The sequence below is a fragment of the Lagopus muta genome, chromosome 2, assembly GCF_023343835.1.
Source record: "Lagopus muta isolate bLagMut1 chromosome 2, bLagMut1 primary, whole genome shotgun sequence".
Lineage (NCBI taxonomy): Eukaryota > Metazoa > Chordata > Aves > Galliformes > Phasianidae > Lagopus > Lagopus muta.
Window position 1 is genome coordinate 1,276,498 of NC_064434.1, and position 22,180 is coordinate 1,298,677.

General features: G+C 48.7%; 1 protein-coding gene across 2 annotated transcripts in view; it reads left to right on the forward strand.

Annotated features, from left to right (window-relative positions):
* Positions 1 to 5,868: 5,868 nt before the first annotated feature.
* The window catches only part of CLIC5 (chloride intracellular channel 5), a 69,947-nt gene continuing 53,635 nt past the window's right edge, over positions 5,869 to 22,180 (forward strand). Inside the window, exon 1 of one of the 2 annotated variants that reach the window (XM_048935367.1) lies at positions 5,869 to 6,492. In XM_048935367.1, coding sequence (XP_048791324.1) covers positions 6,025 to 6,492 — 468 coding nt within the window. In that variant the 5' untranslated portion in view covers positions 5,869 to 6,024. Of the gene's footprint in view, positions 6,493 to 19,652; positions 19,965 to 22,180 lie in introns of those variants that run through there. The other variant, XM_048935368.1, reaches the window with a different exon arrangement.

The window sequence follows — 22,180 nt, forward strand, 5'->3', positions numbered from 1 at the left end:
CTCTGAGACCTGTTTGCAGTATTCACTGTGTCCAGTTTGACACTTCCAAAGGCAGCTCACAGTACCATCTCTGTGCTTCTGAGCCATGCTGGCAGCAGTTTTCACATGGCATAGAGCCCTTCTGCTTGGAAAAGACCTCCGTGATCCCCAGGCCCAACCCAACCCCCCATGCCTACTGACAGTCCCTCAGTGCCACATCTTTGTGATTCTGGGGCTCCTCTTCCCCCATTGCTTCAGTACAGGTCCGGTTCTGTTGGCAGCATATGCCTACAAGGTGTGGATTTATGTACATACTTGCATTAAGAGAAGTAAAACTGGGAACTGCCAAGAGGTTTCATCACCTTAATCCCTCTCTGTACTGTATTTCACCCCACATTTATCTGCGTAGGCTGTAGCTCTGAGCAGCAACCTGTATGAAATCCTGCCCAATGCCCTCTCAATTTGCTGCTGTGGTAGAGCTGAGCAGAAAAGCCATGAGATGCACTCGCTTGTGTCAGAGGAGTTCAGGGAATGACAGAGGCGAGGTTTGGAAGCACACCTAGCTGCTAGGTGGGCAGCTGCACTCCTGTTGGTAGTGGCATGAGGGGAAAGCAACTCCTTTTGTTCAGGTGGAGAGAACATGTTGCACTCAAATAGTTTAGGCATTCACAGAATCATAGAATGGCTTGGGTTGGAAGGGACCTCAAGGATCATGAAATTCCAACCCCTCCAAGAAGGGCACTTTCATTATGTTAAGCAGCTTAAGCAATGCTAAGTTGAATATTGAAAGCGAAACATTTTTTTTCTGTATTTCTCCATTCGTTTCTCAGAGTTATTCATTTGACAGAGCTCAGTTTTGCTGGGTCACTTCTTTAATCAGTGTACCTTCTATCGTTGTGAAGAATCACAGGTGACAGAATTGCAGGGGTTAGAAGGGACATCAGCAGATGGAGTCCAACCCCCCTGTTAAAGCAGTACCCTACAGTAAGTCACACAGGTGAGCATCCACATGGGTCTTGAATATTTCCAGTAGGAGACTCCCCCACCTCTTTGGGCAGCCTGTGCCAGTGCTCCGTCACATTTACTGTAAAGAAGTTCTCCTGCACGTTAGCACAGAACTTCTTACGTTCCAGTTGTAGGCCACTGCTCCTGGTCCTATCACTGCACAGCACCTGGAAGAGCCTGGCCTCGTCCATTTGCCTCCCACCTCCCTTTGGATGCCGTCCTGCTTTTATCAGAATTCCACCCACAGGAGGATGCAGTTAAGACTCAGCTGCTGGTGCCCATTTAACCTGAAGGACAGGCTGTACACAGAGACCAGAGACGGAGCCCTTCGCCCCACATCCCCTCGGGCTGCTGATGGCTTGATACCCATCCCTGTGTGATGGGGCCATACCTTGGTGCTGTCCCCATAGCCCCGCTGCAGCCTGGCTGCTGGGCTTCCTGCAGGCACAGCATTTTGGTGTAAACAAGGGTGTTGAAAGGATGCCAGGCTCCAAAGGCAAACAAAAATGTTTTCCTTGGAGCTGTTGTGAATGTAAAGTCAATATTTCTCAGGCTGTCAGGTATTCTAGCGTAACCATGGAGCTGGAGAGCAAAGTGGTACAAAAGGAACGCAAAGACCACTCTGAAGGCCTTTGAAACATCCAAATCAGTGATAATTGTTGAGGCCCTGCAGCGGGTGAGAAATGTCTGCTGGCTGATAACACCTGCTATTTTTAACTACAGGTTGTTTATAATATACAAATTGAGTGTCTGGTGCAAAATAATCTGGTATTCTTTTCCCATTTCCCTGTGGAGAAGTGTCTGTGGCCCTCCCAGTCACACAGCCCAGGTGCTGCTGAGCAACACGGGCTGCTGCAGGCCCTGCCATGGTGACTCAGTGTGATCACACCTGATGGCCAAAGGCCAACGCCAAGCCACTGCCTCCTGCAGTCCTTCTCTCTGTTTTCTCTCCTTATGAGAACTGAAGTAGAATGCTGCTGTGGCTGCACAGATCAGCAGTTAACATGAAACCAAGAGGAAGCAGGTGTTTCAGAAGGTGAACTAACTCTACATGCACTCCAGAATTTTTCAGCTTATCTTCTTGTCCCCCTCCTAATGAGATGCTACTAACCCCTTTTATGTAAAAGCTGGGACTAAAATTTTGCAAGAAAGTTGGCTTGCTGCTATTTTCCAAGTATGTAGCACAGTCAGGAGGGAAAATGAAACTGCAGTTTCCTTGTAATATGTCTGCAAACCATCAGCAGGCTTCCTCTGTGAGCCCACGGGGGCAGGTCTGGTAACCACTCGATGGGTAAGAAACTGGTTGAACGGCTGCAGACAGAGGGTGGTCCTCAATAGCTCTGTGTCCAGGTGGAGGCCGGTATGGAGTGGCATCTCCAGGGCTCTGTGTTGGGAGTGGTGCTCTGTAACATCTTCATCATGACAGCGATGGCGGAATCGAGGGCAGCCTCAGCCATTTGCTGACGACACCAAGCTGAGCGGTGCGGTGGAAGGACATGCATCACTGGTGGAAGGAAGGGATGCCATTCAGAGGGACCTCGAGAGGCTGGAAAGATGGGCAGGGTGAACCTGATGAGGTTCAACACGGCAAAGTGCAGAGTTTGGCACTTGGGCCAGAGGAATCCCAGGCATCCACACAGACTGGAAGGAGCGGTGCTTGAGAGCAGCCCTGCAGAGAAGGACCTGATAAATGAAAAGATGAACATGAGCGAGCAGTGTGCCTTTGTGGCTCAGAAGGCAAATGGTGTCCTGGGCTCCATCAGCAGAGGGGTGATCAGCAGGGACAGGGAGGTGATCGTTCCTCTCTGCTCTGCTCTCGTGAGGCCCCATCTGCAGCACTGCGTCCAGGGCTGGGGGCTTCAGTACAAGAAAGACAGGGAGCTGTTGGAGAGGGTCCAGAGGAGCCACAGAGATGAGCAGGGGGCTGCAGCACCTCCACTACAAAGACAGGCTGAGGGAGCTGGGCTTGTTCAGCATGGAGAAGAGAAGCTGCGGGGTGACCTCAGTGCAGCCTGCAGTACCTAAAGGGAGCCTGCAGACAGGAGGGGAGTCAGCTCTTGGAAAGGGGAGATGGCAGCAGGACAAGGGGAAATGGTTTGGAGTGGAGGGAGGGCAGCTGGAGGTTGGATGTCAGGGGGAAGTTGTGTGCTGTGAGAGTGGTGAGGTGCTGGAACAGCTGCCCAGAGAGGCTGTGATGCCCCGTCCATCCCTGGAGGTGTTCAAGGCCAGGTTGGATGGGGCCCTGGGCAGCCTGGGCTGCTGTGAAATGGGGAGGTTGGTGGCCCTGCATGGCACAGGGGGGTTGGAGCTTCGTGATCCTTGAGGTCCCTTCCAACCCTGGCCATTCTGTGATTCTGTGATTCTGTGACTTGAAAAGCACCTTGTTTCTACCTGTCTGAATGCAGAATTGCAGCTGTGCTCACTGCAGAGCTGTATCGTTGTCACCAGAATGACCCCTGGCTCTGTGCTCCTGATGGAGACGTGGGGGAAAAGGGAACACCGCTCACTTGCAGTTCTGACTAATTAAACCAACTCCTGTGTCTTTATTTTCCATAATGCCTGCATGCTGCACTTTTGTGATGCATTTTACCTGTGATATTGTGTACCCTCCAGCAGGTGCTGCTGCACCCTGCCAGTGTTTCTGTGGATTAAAAGTCATTTGATACACTGCTATACAACCATACTTTGCTCTTTGCTTGGCTCCAAAGGACGCATGAGAGTGCCCTTATCCCTTTCCTCCTTGGTAACTTGCAAGCAGGGTTACAAAGAAGCAAAGTTTGCTCATCCCAGAGTACTGAACCCTGCACGGCCTGTAGGAAAAAGGCTTGCAAGTCAGTGGAAGGTACTTATCAATAGCACCTTGTGTGCTTGGCAAGGTGCAGAAATGAAGGTGTGCTGCTATGATTTGTGAAGAAATGTTAGCGCTCAATAATGTGTGAAATTGTTATTAAAGTTTTGTGCCTTGCTGGTGATTTAGAAGAGCTGTCTGTCATTGCTGTGTCTTTCCCTAAGTTACAACTTGAACTTGGCATGCTAACACTGGATTAAAGGGCTCAGCGAGAAAAGCAGAAGAGGCAGGAGGTGTACATTTGTTCTGTTCAGTGTGTCTGCTGTGCATGAGCAGCTTCTATGGCAGAAGAATTTTCAGTGACTCTCATTTAGGCACTTACTCCTTCCCTGTTACACAGAGTTCCCAAAGGGCTCTTCTTTGCAGTTCTGTGCTCTGGATTGCTCTTCCTTCTCTTCCAGGTTGCCCAAGGAGGCTGTGGATGCCCCATCCCTGCAGGCATTCAAGGCCAGGCTGGATGTGGCTCTGGGCAGCCTGGGCTGCTGGTTGGCGACCTGCACACAGCAGGGGGTTGGAGCTGGAGGAGCGCTGTGGGCCTTTGCAACCCAGGCCATGCTGGGATTCTGTGATTCCTTCTGTTGCACAGTTTCACTCAACCCACTGTCAGCAGACCCTTCTATATTGGATAAGGGAACAGGATTTGTGTGTAGCAGGGTTCTCAGGGCTCCAGCTTCCTGCTGCAAGCTTTGCAAGAAGGGAATCCCATACAATCCTCAACTAGGCAACATTTAGACAGAGTTTTGTAACAGTTCTGTCCCTAACGCTGCTAAGTTTGTTTTCAGTTAATATCAGGAATCCTTCAGTGCAACCGGAGTTTAACCTTTGTTTTAGCTGAAGCAGCACTTTCTGGCTATAAAGTGGCTAGAGGCATCTCAGCATAGGATGGTTACATCTGCCAGTTCCACTGATGCACTGAGCACTGTGACAGCAGTCATTTAAATGGATGGTTGTAAAAGCTGCTGGAGGTTTGCAATCTGGATTGCCCAGCACGTGTTTCACAATCTCTTGTTTAGGACTTGTGCAGGCGAGAGCAGAAAGATCTCAGTAATGTCTGATATCCTTGCTGGTGGCTCCAGGAGGGAATTGAAATTTTGCTATAGTGTTTTTCCTCACTGTTACAGTGATTAAACATCAATCTGGGTGTGATTTAGCACTTCTCAGATTATCTGAGAGCCTTAGCAGATGAATCTCAGTTGAACAAGCTCAGTTATAATATTGCTTTTGATATTTAAGTTTATTAGTGATTTTAAAAGTTCACTGTCAGAATAAGGCAATGAACAGCAGCCATAAATTTCAGGCATGCAGCAGCTGCTACTCGGTGGCGTGCAGCATGGCGAGTTCCCTGGTCGTTCCATTTGGAGATGACTGGAGCTGTGATCTGTGCTCGTAAGTACGTAGGACCACTCTGTGCTGCTTTAGCAATCCAACCTGCAGCTGCTTGGGAATTACATGAATAGTGAACCCCAGTCTCGCTGTGATGGGCCAGGAGAACGTCCCCCTCTCTGTTTCAATTCAACTGGAATTAACCACACTTTGGAAACTTGGCTCTATGTCATGCCAACGTGGAGATTCATAACATAAATGCAATCATAAGTAATGCGACATTAAAGTTTGATGCTCAAGGACAATGCCTTTTTCTTTTCTTTTTTTTTTTAATTTGTATTTTTTTATCATAATCCCTCATGGTTGACTGAGAATGCTGTAAGTAACCACTGAAATGCTGCAGGCTGCTTCTACTGCTCAGACTGTTTTCCCTTCTCTGACTCTAGGCTTCTGTGTATTGAGAAGGTGAGCAACTGAGTAAGGCCTGCCTTTCTATCTCTTTACACAAGTGAAAGAATAAATATTTTTTTACCATAGCTTTCTAATATGGTTAGATGCTTCAGCTTTTTCTCCACTGTGCTTGACCAGAAAGAACAAAAGGTGATGATAATCCCTAAGACAGAGTTGCCAGCAGCCGGATTGAAAAAGGAGTTAAAGTGAGACAACCTTATCTGTTATTCAGTGGAAGTGTAGTTGTTGATTTAAAGCTCTTAGTAAATGATTGTTGGAGATCTGTTGTGTAGCAGAACACTCAATAAGCATAGCACAGACCTTGGTTCCTCCTAAGGAACAGATATCTGTCAACATCTCACTTCAGCTTGCGGACTTCTAAGGTGCTAGAAGGAAGGTGAACTCACCAGGCAGTGGTCATGGCATATCGGAGCTCTGCTTACATTAACCGAAACATTAACAACACCAATAACTATGTGATGCCAGGCTCTAAGGAAGACAAAGGAAATCATCTTTATGATCGTGTCCTGGAAGATCCAGCTTCTCCCTCTTCCACCGCTACTATCCCGGAGATGATGGATCTCAGTCAAGATTGCAACGAGGGCAGCCGCAGCACTTCTGTGGCTTCTCAGCACGGGTCTGATAGTTCTTCCTCTGAGCACAGCGCTGCAGATGAGCACCCGTACCAGGACATGGATCAGATGAGCCCCTCTCACGAAGACAAACCCATGACATTTGAGAACTGCGGGTTTTGTCCTCCAGGTTTCCACTTGCGTCGGCGCCAGAGCACTTCCACCTCTCCGACCTCCCTCAAGTTCCCACATGGCACTAACATAGGAGAAAACAACAACTTTGAGGAAGATTACGAGATTTTCATGTATGTAAAGGTAAGAGCCTGAGTGCTTCTAAGACCCCTGGTCACCCATGTGTCCTTCACTAACTCATACGGCACAGAAAGAGAATACTTGCGTGGAGGTGCTTGCATTTCTTCCAGTTCAAGTGGGAGGACAAAATGCTGAAGGTGTTGTGGTTGTTGCCATAATTCTTTTATTCTCCTACTTGACCTGGCTTAGTTAGGCTGGTTCAGTTATTGCCATGTTTCATTACCCAGTAGTGCAAATGCGACGGTTATTAATGCTATAGAGAAAATGGCATCTACAGTTCAAATGATGGCAACAAAATTTCTTCATATGCTCATCTCTGACAGAGATCTTCCTTTTAGTGCTTTCAATATTTAGACAAATGTATTTTTGTGGTCCAAGAACAATTTTCAGAGCTCTCCACCTATGGCAGATTTACAGATCAAGATGCAGCATGCTCCTGCTGATAGAGCCATCGCTAGAAGTGACTGTGGAGGTCCAATATCCTACCATGATACTTTCTTTTTTATTTTTAATGAAATAATGGATGTTCTTCTCTGCAAATAGTTTCATGAATGTAAAAAAGTTTATAAGTGCAATGAAGCATGTGAACGGCATATCGAGGTGTAAGACATGTCCTCCTGTTTCCAGTCTTATCTGGGTTATCTCTAATGCTGATATCTCTAATCTCTGATGCTTTTAGGACTTTGAAAACATTCAGAGATGCAGATTCAGCACTTATACTGATCAGTCTGTGCCAGTGTTCCCAGTACTGGAGATATGGGGGTGCTGGGGAGAGTACTGGGGAGGAACATGGAGGGCCTGGAGCAGCTCTGCTGGGAGGGGGCACAGAGTGGAGCCCAAGGCACGGGGAGGGGGGAGCTGAGGGGGTCCTCACTGGGGATCTCCCACAGCCCCTGGCTGCGGTGCTGGGCACTGGGGTCAGATGGACCCAGAGGTCCCTTCCAACCTCAACCCTTCTGTGATGATGTGAATGCTTAATTATTTTGCAGGGGAAAATATTTTCCTCTGTTAGAATTCCCTGGTTCTCCATCATGCTATTTTTCTTTTTTAATAAATGGGTTACTATGTATTAAAAAACATAACACATTTCCTCTATGTTTTTTCTTTCCTAAGCAAAAGAAGTGCAATTCCTTCAGCCTGTCTTCAAGTTATGACTTGTAGGCTTGGAGTGACTTGGTGTGCTGTGGGCTTTTTGGTTTGTTTGTTTGTTGACCTCTTCCAGACCCTCTCCCATGCACCTACGCATTTCTTCTGTTCTGGTTTTCAGGTATAGGCAACGTATTTAGCAGTGTCAAAAAAAGTAGTGCAGAAAGTGCTTCTTTAACCTATCATTTACCCAACCCTCTAGCCAGGATGCTTTATGTGCTTTATCTTAGCATATTCCTTGGTCCTCTAACACGTAGGATTACCATGTTCATCTTCTGCTGTTCTTGTGATGGATTGTAGCAGCCACTTAGCACTCTCCTGTTTGCATACAGCTATGGAGCAGCACTTTTGCCCATCTGTGCCTGTTGTTTGACTTCGAGAACATCAGGTTTCTCTCAGTGTTGAGCTGTGGTGCAGTGAGAACAGTAGGGTTTTGCAGGCAGAGAATTACTGTGCTATAAATGCATGTGAAAAACACTATCACCGATGCTTCCTCTCTACTGATCTGTGGGCCGTGGGTGGCTCGTGGTGATTGATGGGGCTGGCACAGCCATGTAGCTGCAGCTCCGAGTATGGACCCACACTGGGAGCTTTATTGCACACTGACTGCAGCAAGAGCAAATACAGTGGGTCACACTGAGGGAAAATTAAAAAGAGATTTACATGCTTGCTTCTTTTCTGTGTATTTTCCTCTTTTTTTGACTCACTCATAGGTGTTCAGAAATAGAGGTTGTCATCCCTGCCCATTTTATTCTTTCCAGCCATTTTGGTTCCTTTTGTTACACATGAGAAGACTGATTTTAGATTGATTACTGTTGTATTCATACTATCCCTGACGTCTGTGTAGCAGCACTGCCAGCCGTGGAATGACTTCTGCCCAAGATGGAGGGATTTGTATTATTTGCAATTGTTTATTTCAGAAGAAATCCCTAAAAACTGGCTCTGCTGAGACCAGTGTTTTCAAATGATGAAGCAATATGCAATCCCTGCAGAGCAGCTGGTGATGATAAGTGTAAATTATTTTGGTAACTATGAGAAGAAAGCTGCTTTTCCTCTTTGCTCCTTGTTTTCTTCATAGACAGAGGGCTGGGTTGGGCTCTAGCTGACTTCAGGTGTCCATAAGCTACTGACTGCTAAGCTCCTCTTGCAACAGAAAGTTAATGAAATGGAGCAGTGGGGTGTCCACCTGTGTGAGCAGGTGTAGGCACGAGCTGCAGGATATGGTTAGATGTTCCATAGGCCCCACTGGTTGTGTTGGGCAGCAATCTCATCAGGCTTTCCAACCACAGGTTGAAGTGCCTTATGGTTTCCTTCCTGACCTCCAGCTTCCTGTGCAAAAGGCCATGGATCTCCTATGCATCCTCTCCCATATCTCTTTATGGATTTCTCAGCTATCCTGGGGCCTCTCTTGTGGCTCTGGATATCTAGAGTCAGGCCCCCAAACTAAGCCATAAACCTTCCCTGCATACAGTGGGTGGTCACTGGAATCAAGGAGGCTGGATGCCACCGGCAGCAGCTTAAACACAAAGCATGGATGACAAATTAGAAGTACCCCTAGGTGAGATATTTGTCATCCTTGTCAGTCTGGAAACAAGCTCCAGGCTGATTTCTTCAGGCTACTTCATTTCTCGCTTCTCGCAGTGACTGCACTCAGCAGCAGCTGAAGTGCAGCAGTGAGCAGATTTGGGATGTTGGACAGCTCAGCCAGAGAGCACAGAAGAGCTCACAGCCAGCACTAAGAACCAGCACTCTTCTTTTTAACTGTAGGCAACTCATCTTTTTTTTTTTATTAACAGCAACCTCCATGTATGTTTGTTTCATACTTTCCATCCTACTTGAGTAGAAAAGAAAAGCCAGCTGAATTTACTACAAACCTATGTGGAACTACCTTCTGTGGGAGAAAAATTAGGAGGAAGTATATCACTCCAGTGTGAGTCATTGACACGTTATCTGGTTTTGATAGCTGAACCTATGGGTGAACTTTTTCATATCAGAAGTGATACAACTGTTGTTGATGTTTTACTGCTGGTACATCTCTGATAGTGTTGCTAAGCACTGGTGACCTTGATGAAGATGGTATGATACAATTAGAAACAGATAAGAAGGAAATTGGTCTAGGTTCAGTGCAGGCAAGCAGAATCCAAAAGCAGAATATCCATTGAGGAATTAATTGAGTTTCTATTGCAGCTTCCATGCAGCCACATCCAAGCAACCTACACGTGTTGAGGAATTAAAACTCCAGAGCAAGTCTTCCAAGAAAAGATTACCACTTCCCTGATTATATGTATGTACAATTGAGGCACAGAAAGGTGAAAATCTGCATGTTCAGCAAGAGGATTTGTGTTGGCTCCTGGTAACCGAAGGGAAGCTCATGGATCTAGGGATGACCTTCTGGGGGCATGAAATTGCATCCTTGGCTGTCACTGCCAGCCTCACCGTGTCAGATATAACTCATACACAGGACAGGGTCCATCTGTGTTGCTACTTGGGTTGGAAGGCTTTTCAGAGCGACACTGCTCTGTGGTTTGACATCTTAATCTAATTTCCAAATGATACTTATTTGTGTGCAGCCCATACGTCCTTGTTCTTGTGCCAGCGTGCCCTGCTAGCATTCAGTCCTTCAGTCAGCACTTTTGGGTCAGTTTAGGCTCAGTCCTTCTGAGGTGGTTTTGGGCTAACTAAGCAAATCCATTCTGCACACGTTCTTTGCAGGAAGGTGCCACTTCTCACAGCTGCATCCTGTGCCCCATTGCTTCTGCTTCTGTGGGCAGACTAAACAAGAAGCAAGAAAGGGTTCTTTTAATAACTTCCTTAAGATTCCTACCATCATTTAAGTAAACACATCATTCTGTTTGAAATGAAATGTTCCCATGTAAACACAGAATAGAATTAGTCAGAAATCCATTAATTTCTTGGTTCCTTGCACCAGTTTTCACTTATCCTGGCACCTGGTTTCCTTTCAGAAACAATACTTTTTTCCCTAAGATCTTTATAATGGTTCCTCATCGGCCTGCAGAGGGCCTAACACTCTCAGAAATGTGGTTTGAATTTTGGGTGGTGCAGTGCAGAACCAGGGGTTGGACTCAGTGTTCCTCGTGGGTCCCTTCCAGCTAAGGGCACTGTCATTCTGTGACTCTAATTTCCACCGTCCTGTTGTGTATTCACTGGTCCTGAGCTTTGACTTTCTCAAGTCCAAGGGGCTTCTATCTGGATCCCTAACTGAAATTTAGATCCCTAGATGAAATTTAGTTGTTCCCTTATCTGTATGATTGCACTCAGGTTGATCTTCGCTCTGCACACAGGCACTTACAGCTGTATCCTTGTAGCTTAGGGATTGCTTGGGAAGAAAACAGAAGCGGAATCGTACCTGTGAATATCTGCGTATTTAACCTCTGTCCACCCACACTGATGCCATTCTGGGATTTTTTAAAAAAGGATCTGGTTCCAAAACCTGGCCACCAGGAGCACTGATCTGTGGCCCACAGAATGGATCAGTTCTACTCCATAAATGCGGATCCTTATCTGTAGCTCTGATACTTTGGGTGCCCCTCCCTGCATGAAGGTCTTTGTTGGGCAGAATGGCACGTGGCTGGCCTCAACCATGCTGCCAGCTCCTTGTTAAACAAGAATAGCAGGTGAAATCATTTAAACTTAAAATGGTTTTGTTTTTCTTCTTAATTTTAACATCTGTTAGCAGGAGCCTTTCCAGATAAGCTCTGGAGAAAATAGTTTGAGAACCTATGCTGCAGCTGTGAGAAGTATTGAACCACACCAGTGTGGACAGGATGTTATTTAAGATACTTTGACATGTACACTATGTGTGTGGTTTGGAGATTGCTTCGATCTGGGGATTCATCCATATAAAATTATGGAATTGTGTTCTTAATGATTCTATCAGATAGAAAATTGCTTCAGTGCCGATCTCAACTGCTTACTGTCCTGTTGTTTCCAAGTTGAGGCAGAAGATGAAGATGTATTGAGGGACGTGCTTTGCTGGGAAATATTGGTGATGGGCAGATGGTTGGACTGGATGATCTTGGAGCTGTTTCCAACCTTGGTGATTTTGTGATTCTGTGATTGTCCTTTGGGCACAGAAGGCAGGTGCTAGCCCTGGGACACAGCACAGCTTCCTAGGGAAGTTGCCCACTCTTAGGTTTAGTGGTGTTGGAGACATACCAGGCATACCACAGAGTCAGAACGTGTTTTTCCTTGTCCCTCACAAGTGGGTGTGCTGGTGTTGGGTTGGTGGTTGGACTGGATCGTCTCAGTGGCATTCTCTAAGTTAATCATTTGATGTTGTGAGATTTCTAGATCAGCCACTAAGTGGCAGACAAACATGGCCCTGGGGTCATGAGGAGAAGGAGCAGGGAGAGCTGAGAGCAGCCTGCAGTGCCTGCAGGGCTGTATGAGAGAAGGGCAGACTCTCATTGGGGTCCGCGTGCCGGGACGAGGGCGATGGGTTCGGAGCCAAGGAGGGCAGATTTCGGTGGATGTAAGGAAGGAGCCGCTGGCGGTGAGGCGGTGAGGCGCTGCACAGGGTGCCCAGAGGTGCTGCTGCCCCGTCCTGCACGCAGCCAAGGCCAGGGGACGGGGCTCTGAGCACTGAGGAGCTGCGGTGTGCTGTGCGCTGCAGGCCTGCGCTGATGGCCTCCGGGGTCCCTTCCTGCTCAAACCGTTCTGTGCCTTATGGTTGAAGCAGCATAACCCCACCAATAGTTTCTTAAAGCCTGAAGTCACTTCAGTGTCCTATTTCTGGAAAAAAGCACTAAGCTAATCCATTAGAGGCCTGTGCTGAGGAGGCACTCACCTTTCTACCGTGTGGCCATATGGTTTGTTAGCAGTCAGCAAGCAGCAGTTCCTGGTTACGCTGTGTATAGCTGCAAAATGACACAACAAAGAGCACCTCAGCTGAAAAGAAACAACAAAAAAACCACACCAAGACTGTTTCATTTCTGTGCCATGCTGCAGGGCTGCATACCTCACTGGGCTGAATGAGGCACGCCGAATTCTTGCTGTTTGCACCCAGCATGGGCAGGGTGCGTCTCTGCTGGGTCAGGCTCCTGTAACTCAGGTGCCTGGCGTGCGACTCCCTGCAAAAGTTCAGGGCAGCAAATTTACAGCCATTGGGCTCCTCCCTGAGAGATTGCAGAGAATGAAGTTTGGACCAAGAGGAGTTCCTTGGAGGCACTGGGTGCTGATTGGCCCCCGGGCTCTGCAGCTGATAACAGCTAAAAATAGTCGGATATAAAAGCAGAGGCAGCACCGGGCTGCTGTGGCTGGGGAGGAGACGCTGCTCCTGAGTGCCAAGGAGCTCCTTCTGCTGCTTAGTTCCCCTTAACAATTAGCTTGTCAAAGAAGGACATCGGGAGGCGTGACTCAAGGGGAAAGGAACCACATTCTGGTTTTTAAAAATAACAAATCACGTCCAAGGGCAGGTTGTCCTGCAGGTGGCCATTGGTGTGTCTTTGGAAGTGTGCCTGAAGGATGCCCGTGTGATTTGTGTGTGAGGATGTACACATATGCATCAAGAGCATAGTCTGGCTGTGGGATTCTGAGTGCTCTGAGAAACAAATATCCTTATGGGGCTCTCGTACAGCGTCCAGGATGCTGCTCTTAGCCCTGCTGCTGGCTCTGGGGCGGTGTGCCTGCACTTCCCTTTCTGGCTTTGGCTGCCTTCTGTTCCAATCTGCAGGCACTGGGACAGGAACACTTCTCTCAGCACTGAATGCTTTGCGAGGTAAACCTGTGAATGCCCAAAGCACCCTGCAAAAAGAAGAAAAACTCCCCTAACTTCTGGCAGAAGTTGCATGGAACTGAAAGCAGTGTCATCAGGGAGAGCATTAGTGAGCCCTAAAAATAGGTGGCAGTATCAGCCCTATCAGCAACCACTCCCTCACGCATTCATTTTGGTTGCTGTGAGTCCTCCTCTTTGATTTGGAGCAGCTTTGTACTATGGAATTTGGCTGGGTGGATTCCTGTTTAGTGTAATTATAGGTTTTGTTTTATTTTTTCTGGCACATAATAGCTTTGTCATATCCTGCAGCACTGGCAGATGACCTGGCTGACTTGCCTTCAGCTCTGATTTGATACACTTAATTATCTGAAAAGGTCACTTATAAACCCTTGGCCACTTTCCCTTTCATAAGAACATTCAATTAGCATTTAATTTATTTTTTAATTGAGCGATACTCATAGCAAACAGGATAATTGCAGAGGATGCTCGTTTGGTAATTGCACAGATTAAAGATTTTCTGTGGTGGTCAGGAGAGCCAGCAGGAGCCGTGCTGCTGGGAGCTCCCATCCCATCCCTCTTTGCAGCACACCTGGCTTCACTTCCTGAACTCTTTGCCTTTCTTCACAACAGGGCTGTGTTAGTGTGAATCCGAGGGAGAACCTGAGAGCCTCTTACTGATGCCATCCTCTCCAGCGAGCCTGGGCTTTCTCACATCATGAACATTTTGTCCGGCATCAAGCTCTCACTTGCAGTTTGGCCAAGGATGGATTGAAATTGCTAACAATAAGTAAAGGGCTCCATATCCCATTAAGACTTTTCTAACTAATGTAGATCTCTCAGGAGCCGCTGTCCCTGAAGGTGTGCAGTAAAAGGGTAGATGTGGCACTTAGGGACACGGTTAGTGGGCACAGCGGGGATGGGTTGGGGTGGGACTTGGTGATCTTAGAGGATTAGATAAGATTTTCCAATCTTATGTTCCTGTGATTCTGTGATAGTTGTCACTGAGGCCACAGCAGTGAGGGCAGCTCTAGGCTTTGGCCATTCAGTCACCTATGGGGTGGCTTTCAGTTATCGCAGCAATATCCAGGGACCCTCAGAAGGTGGTGAGGAACCAGAACCTGAACAGGTTGTCCAAGGAGGCTGTGGATGCCCCATCCCTGCAGACATTCAAGACCAGGCTGGATGTGGCTCTGGGCAGCCTGGGCTGCTGGTTGGCGACCTGCACACAGCAGAGATGTGGCCTCAGAAGCCCTGTGCATGGTGGCAGTTATCACCAGGGAATGTGAACAACCTGTAAGCACAGCTGCAGAAGAGGGGTTCATGTCTGTGCCCAGCTGACCACACTGCTTCCATTTATGTCACCTTAAGCAAAAATGAAAATGAGATCTAACCAAGGCAACGTCAGGTGCTTCAAGACATTGAACCCTTGCACTGAAGGAAACGAAAACCAAACCACCCTTCTTTTAATAATGGCTCCAGGTAAGTGAGCTTGGTCACTGGCAAACTTGATGGAAACTTTAGCCCAGAAGTACCAAAAGGTGAAATGAAAAATGAATGAGGGCAATTTCCTGAGGAGGACGAGAGGGTTGCAGACTGTGCTGCAAGGCTCAAGGTCAGCGTATGGCTCTGCCTCTGCTTACATTTGCTGCTACAGAGCTGTGAAACTGCCCATCCTGTTCACTGGGATGGCTTTAGCACGGAGCCAACAGCCACAAGCCCTGCTCTTCAGCCTGATGGTGCACAATGGGAGCACATTGGGTTTGGCTGGTGCAGCTGAATGCCTCTAACAGCAGTTTTCCAAACACGGGAGCTGCTCTGAGTCATGGACAATCTCAAAGCAAGGTGCAGAGGCCTCGCCTTGCAGAAATAACGTGCATCGACACAGAAGGCAATTTTTGCTCTCAGCCAAATTGTTCACTAAACATCAGAGCGAGGCACAAACATCTCCAGCAGCAATTGTGCCATCTTTGAGACTTGTTTACTGGGAGGAGCAGAAACCCAGCCTGAGATGTGTGTGTACGTGGCATTTTGAACCCTTTCTCTGCACGAATAATGCATTAATTGGGATTGGAGCAGTGCTGTGTGCCAATCTTTCGCTTTGGGGGATTTCATCCTGGCTGCATGGATCTGCTTCACATTATGGTTAATTTAGATGTAATTTCTGACAAGAAGCACACCAAGAAGTGAGCAGAAAGAACCTAAATGCTTATTTACCATATACACACTTGAACACTTGGAAATGAAGGCAGAGATATGTGCTGTTTGCTCCGCTGCAGCTGTAAGTAAAATCACGTAGTTTTCATTCAGCGACATCAGTGAGTCAACAGCAGTGGGTACATGGCTTACCTGGTGCTGTTCCTCTCCACAGCAGTAATAGTAAGAGGATTCATTTTGAAAAACAGGGGCCAAGGATGTCTCCATTCCTTTCATCTGCTGTGTTACACAAAGCCCACAGTTGTGGGCAATCTGCGATGCTCTCCCCTGCATCCCCCGCAGTGCCACTTGCAGAGGTCTCCCAGTCCCATTCAGAAGAATCTCCTGGTTTGAATTGAAACAGTGGTTCAGGGGCTGATAGAAAATGCAGAGACCTCTGTGCCCTTGAAGCCTTTTTACTGAATGCAGCATTAGGAGATGGTTTTGTACATTTTAAGAGCTCCTTCCCTACCAGTGGTTCGCTGCGGCTGCCTGAATGCAAGTGCTGAGATAATTATCCATAATGAAATCCCTCCTCACACTGAACAGCAGTGAGTTTTTCTCTCGAAACTGTTAACATTTATTAGTGTTGCAGAGAGGTTTGATACTGAATCCATGTGAAAATGCAATTATAAAGAAAAATGACGTGGTACTCCTGGCCTAGAACTTGCTCTGCAAAGCAAAGTGGTGAAGCATCTGCCTTTCTGGTGAACAGTGCAGTTCATCCAGCAGCCATTGGAGCTGCACTCATGCATCTTCATCATCTGGTAAAAGGAGAGCTGCTGCAGCCTGTGGCTACAAAGGGTTTTAGTGCCTGGGGGGTGGATGCATGGTCAGAGATCTGATCATTGACTTTTAAGGGGGCTGCCAAGTTTTTCTGGCCAAGATTTTGCCCACTTCTTGGGACACTCAGGCTGCACAGCTGTTGTATCGCTGCCTTCTGTTCCATGTTGGATATCGGGAGCAATTTGTTCTCAGAAGGAGCAATGGGGCAATGGCACAGCTGCACAGGGAGTGCTGGGGGCACCATCCCCATAGGGATCCCAGGACCTTAGAGATGTGGCACTGGGGGATGTGGGCAGTGGGGTGGGCTGGAGTTGGGCTTGGGGATCTCAGAGGTCTCTTCCAACCAGAATATCTCTATGATTCTATGTCCTTGTGCATGGCACAACGTAGAAAAGGGAACAAAATCACTGCCCTCCTAATTCTGCCAAATCAACAAGCGTTGAGGCGTTGTGCATCCCTGGGCTGGGGGAAATGTCTGCTCAGCCAGCTCTGGCTTGAGGCTAAGAAGTGCTTCATACATCCTCCATGTTTTCATACATCCATACATGTCTTGGGCAGCAAGGGGAACACACACTGACCCCAAATATCTGAGACAAATCCTTCTGGATGTCTCTGAAGGTCAAGCAAGAGCTTGACAGCTATATATAATTTAAAAGAGAATCAAAATTATTCAATTAATCTCTTTTAGTTTTGGCTTTCCCATTTGTTAAACAAGTGCTGCGTCAAAGATAGCCACACACAATGAATGCAGTTGCAAGTGACCATAATTCAGAACTGATCCACCCATACCTCTCGGTGAGAGCTCCACGATAGAGTTACAGGGATGCTTGGCCTCTGCATCACCCCCTGGGGACAAATCTTTGCTGGAAGTGAGGCTGGATCAGGGCAGTGAAAGCTGATAGTGCGTCGAGGCGCCTACAATAGAGGTCTTACGTGGGGAGGTGACGGCTCCTTTTCTGAAGCTGTCCTCATTTATTCATGCCGTGATGTGCTCATATTTATATCGCTCATAAGCCTCAAACTATAATGACCTGGCCTATGGAGAGCTCAGAATTCATACATCATGTTCTTGTGGGTAACTCAAAGCCTGCACTGCCTCTGACTTGCAAGAAAGCGATAGGCCAAGCGGAGCGGCTCATTCTTTGCAGTAAAATGAGAGTGTACAAATTATTTATCAGTGTCTTAGCCTCAATTTGATGGAAGAAAGAGCTGATTTCGTAGCACAGAACAGAGCCATGCAGACAGTGATAACCATTGTAGTCAAAAAGGTTGCACCCAGATGTAAGTGATAAGTCCATCTTAGATGGCAGCAAAACAGAACATGCGTGAATAGATTCCCAAGGTGTTACACGTGTATATATTTCCTCTTACTCTGCTTCCTGGCTCGTTTACTTCAGATCAAGAATTCAGAATCTGTGTCAAGAACACAGCATTTGTACAAAGAAGGGCTCCAGCTTTTTGAGGTGAGCCAGGTTGTTCTGGGATGTCACCTTCTTATTGAATGTCCCCATCCCTGCACACAGCCAAGGCCAGGGGACGGGGCTCTGAGCTCTGACAGTGATGTGGTGTCCCTGTGCACTGCAGGGCTGGCACCAGTGGCCTTCCTGCTCAAACACACACACACAGAATGCCTTGGGTTGGAAGGGACCTCAAGGATCACAAAGCTCCAACCCCCCTGTGCCATGCAGGGCCACCAACCTCCACGTTTCATAGCAGCCCAGGCTGCCCAGGGCCCCATCCAACCTGGCCTTGAACACCTCCAGGGATGGAGCATCCTTTGCTCAGCAAAGCTCCTTCTCATGCAGACCACAGGAGGGACTTAGGGGTATGTTTTAGAGATGCAGTGACTGTGCTTACAGCATTGGCTGCTGTTCAGATCTGCAATCCATAATGATAGTGCAGTGATTCTTCTTGCTGCATGTAAGTGTGCTCAGCCCATGTCCTGGGAAGTTTGCCTGTGGGCATAAGAATAATTACACCATAAATGTTTGGTAATTAATGTACGTAGTCCAAGAATTACATGTAAGCATCTGAAATCAAAGGGCTAATAACACTTAATTCTCTTACAGTTAACCTTCCAGTTATTTGAATGAGAGCTAATTAGATCTACAAACCATAAGCACACTTTTACACTAATTACCCTGTTGATTGTGTTGTAATTACAGTTGCAGCAGCATAACGAGACTGCCTGGTTAATCATTTGTGTGCCGCAGAGACACACAGCTGGAACCCCCATCGCTGCAGAGGTGCTGGGTGGCACCAGGGGTCACGGGGCAGTGAGGGCTGAGCATGGAGCTCACAGCTGGGGGCACTTTGAGCAACCACAGCCTGCTGGTCGTGGCAGAATGTTCCTAAAAGCTTTCTAGGTGTCAGGCAAGGAAGGTGAGCCTGCTGCATGCTTTATTCCATAGGAGTGGGTTTTCCTGTGCTGCATTTGTTCCATAGCAGAGCAGGAACAGGGCGAGGAGCTGTGACCCAAGGGACACTGTGAGGGTGTGACAGCAGTGAGCAGGAGGTGCCACTCAGCCCTGCTGTGCCCTTCTGCTTGTGTCACCTCCCACTCTGGGTGCCTGTGTCATTTGTGTCACCACAGTGCCCTCTGAGTCACACCAGGTGATGGGCAGCGTGTCAGTCAGAAGCTGAAACTTAAAGAAGCATAGAATTCTAGAATCCTAGAATGTCCTGGGTTGCAAAGGCCCACAACTCATTTCAACCCCCTGCTGTGTGCAGAGTCACCAACCAGCAGCCCAGGCTGCCCAGGGCCACTTCCAGCCTGGCCTTGAATGCCTTCAGGGATGGGGCATCTACAAAAGATGTTTCCTCCCATTTGTGCCACCACCCTGCTGTCCCCACACTGTGGAACCAAGGCATGGGGCACCCTCATGCTGTTCCCCCCGCAGCTCTTTGTGCCCCTGCATAACCCCATTCCCACTCCCCATTCAGCTCTCCCAGAAGCAGCAGCACCGGGCTGCTCTTCCCACATGCGGTTCTCAGCCGGGCTTCTCCATGTCTCTGTACCTCTACGGATAGGGCTTGCTGCACGCACACAGTGCTGCCCCTCTGCACCGGGACAATCAGCAATAACAACAATAGCAATACTGAGGTTTTGAACGGCGAAAGCCAAAACACCCATCAGAAAAAGAAGGGACAAAACCCCACCCCAGCTTCCCGCACCCCCACCCCGCACCCTCCGACCCCGCTCCCATCGCGCTGCGGGGCGAGGCGTGGAGCCGGGCCGGAGGTACCGCGGCCTGTCTCCTCCCCGAGCCCAAACCCCACCCTCCGCTTCACGCTGGGACTATTTCGGGCTGCGAGCCGCTCTCTGACAGATGCGCTCCCGCGGCCGCACTTGTTGCGCTCAGCGGCCGCCGCCCCGCAGCCCCGCGGCAGCGCTCTGCTCCGCTCCTCCGTTCGCTCCTCCATCGCTCACCTGCCGGCTCTCCCGCTGCGTTGCTTTCGAGTCCCGCTCCCCGCAGAAGATGTTTTAGAAGGGAAACCCTCCCGGAGCGCGGCTGTCCCCGTCCCCGTCGGGAGTTCGGCCCCGCGGTGAGAGATGTCAGAGCCCTCCGTTGCCAACGGGGACGGGAAGGAGCCCGACATCGAGCTCTTCGTGAAGGTGAGCTGCGGGCGGGCGGCGGGGCTCCTACGGCCCGTCCAACTTCCATTCCCGACCTCTTATCTCCCTCAAACACGCGTCGCTTTCTTCTTCGTGGCGTTCCAATTAGGTCACGTTGCCGAGGGAGAGGCAGAGCTCCTTGATTCTGTTGTCGCTTCTCTCCTCGGGAGCGTGCCCTGTTATTCTTAGCCCGGCGGGGTTCTCACGGCCAGCCTGACGTGCTGCTCCATTTATGGGAACGGAGCGCGGAGCAGAGCGACCCAGTGAGGGCTGCGGGCACCCCGGGCTCCCAGCACACAGGGCTGAGCTCAGCGGGCACTGCTCTGCTCAGTGCCCGCAGCACTTACTTCCTCCCCCCGAAGGAAAAAAAAAAAAGAAAGGTAATAAATCAGTTTTTGCCCTCGGTTCTCAAAGCCCATTCTGATTTTTTATATGGGTAACTGGGAGCAGAACCCGATTCAATGCAAACATAGACAAGTGGGTGTGCCTGGGATGTGACAGGACCACAGAATATTTCAGTTTGTGTACAGCTGTTGCTCTTGGGTTATACTTGAAGGGAATGTATAAACAGGAGGGGGAATGACTGTTCACAAGGGTGGATGGTGATGGGACAAGGGGGAATGGTCTTAAACTGAGACAGTGGAGGTTTAGGTTGGATATGAGGAGGAAGTTTTTCCCCCCGAGGGTGGTGAGGCACTGGCACAGGTTGCCCAAGGAGGCTGTGGATGCCCCATCCCTGCAGGCATTCAAGGCCAGGCTGGATGTGGCTCTGGGCAGCCTGGGCTGCTGGTTGGCGACCTGCACACAGCAGGGGGTTGGAGCTGGATGAGCATTGCGTTCCTTTGCAACCCAGGCCATTCCATGATTCTGTGAAGAACATCCCACTACAATCAGTGGTGTATGCAACGTTATGAATAGTGAACTTCATGCAAACTCTGAGTGAAGAGTTTGGATTTTTGGGTGCTCAAAAGGTGTTCCAAAGCCTCTGTTAGGGCTGAGATATGCCTGTGTCAAACCAGGTGCTGGCTGTGCATCCCTGCTTTGATGGGGCTGTGATTAGCAGGTGGGAGTTGTGTGGAGCCCTTTGCAAACAGCACAGGCTGATTGGGAAAGCAAATTCCAGCTCCTCCCTTCTGTCAAGCTAAGGGTACTTAATTGCTTTGCACTCCTGATGGATGGCTTGGGTGATGAGTTGAAGTGTCAGCTGCATACCACACATGTATGCATGGCCCTTTCATGCATCCTCCAGAATGTGCCAGCTCAGGTGCAGCCTTTCTGACCTGGGCAGAACAGAAGTGTTTTTTTTTTCCTTAGCAAACAGGGATTTGACAAGAATTCCTGGTTCATAATTGCGTGGAGCTTCATGTATTAAAAAGGCCCTGTCTGGTTCCATCCGCCCTGATACCTTTCCAAGCTGTTCCTCCTGAAGTGAGCTTTGTGTGCTCACTGATAGCTTGCTGAGGTTCTTTGGCTGGCATCACAGGGTCATCTGGGTTGGAAAAGATTGCTAAGATCCCCAAGTCCACCCCCAACCACCCCTGCATGCCCACTGTGTCCCTGTGCTGTTAAGGTCCAGGCCATGTCCCAGTGCTATGGGTGAAGCTCTGGGTCCATGCGGTTGTCGCTGCAGCCAACTGAGCCATCACCTAAGGATTTATGAGCACAGAGAGAACATTTCCAGTAATGGGACTTCCTGCATAATGCATGCTGGGGAATGCATTGAGACTCACGTAAAGCCCACACTTTGCTGAGCTGCAGCAGAAGAATTAATTGGTGTCTTTTTGGAGGCTTTCCATTTAGATTGAAAAATGGCAGTTCTGGACATTTTGGAAAGGTGCCATTAATTTAATTAAAAGTCTAAAAAGCCGAATAGCAAAGTGTGTGAGCAGAGCCTTACAGCATACAGCTCAGAAGCTGAAAAAGAAGTAAGGATTGTTGGAACGAGCGGAGCTGATGGTTATGGTGTCATAGAATCACAGAACATCCCGAGAAGGAAGGGACCCACTGGGCTCTCTGTGCCCAGCCCCATGCAGCACCCCCAGCCCTATGTGAGAGCAGCATCCCAGTGCTCCCATGGCCAGGAGCACAGAGGCTGGGGAGGTGTGAGGCAGTGCGTACGGCCAGGAGAAAAGTGGGTCTTAGCCAAGCGCAAATAAACCAGAGCAGGGCTGTTTTTCAGAGCCTCTCACAAAAGCAGTTTGTGTCTCAGGTTAAAG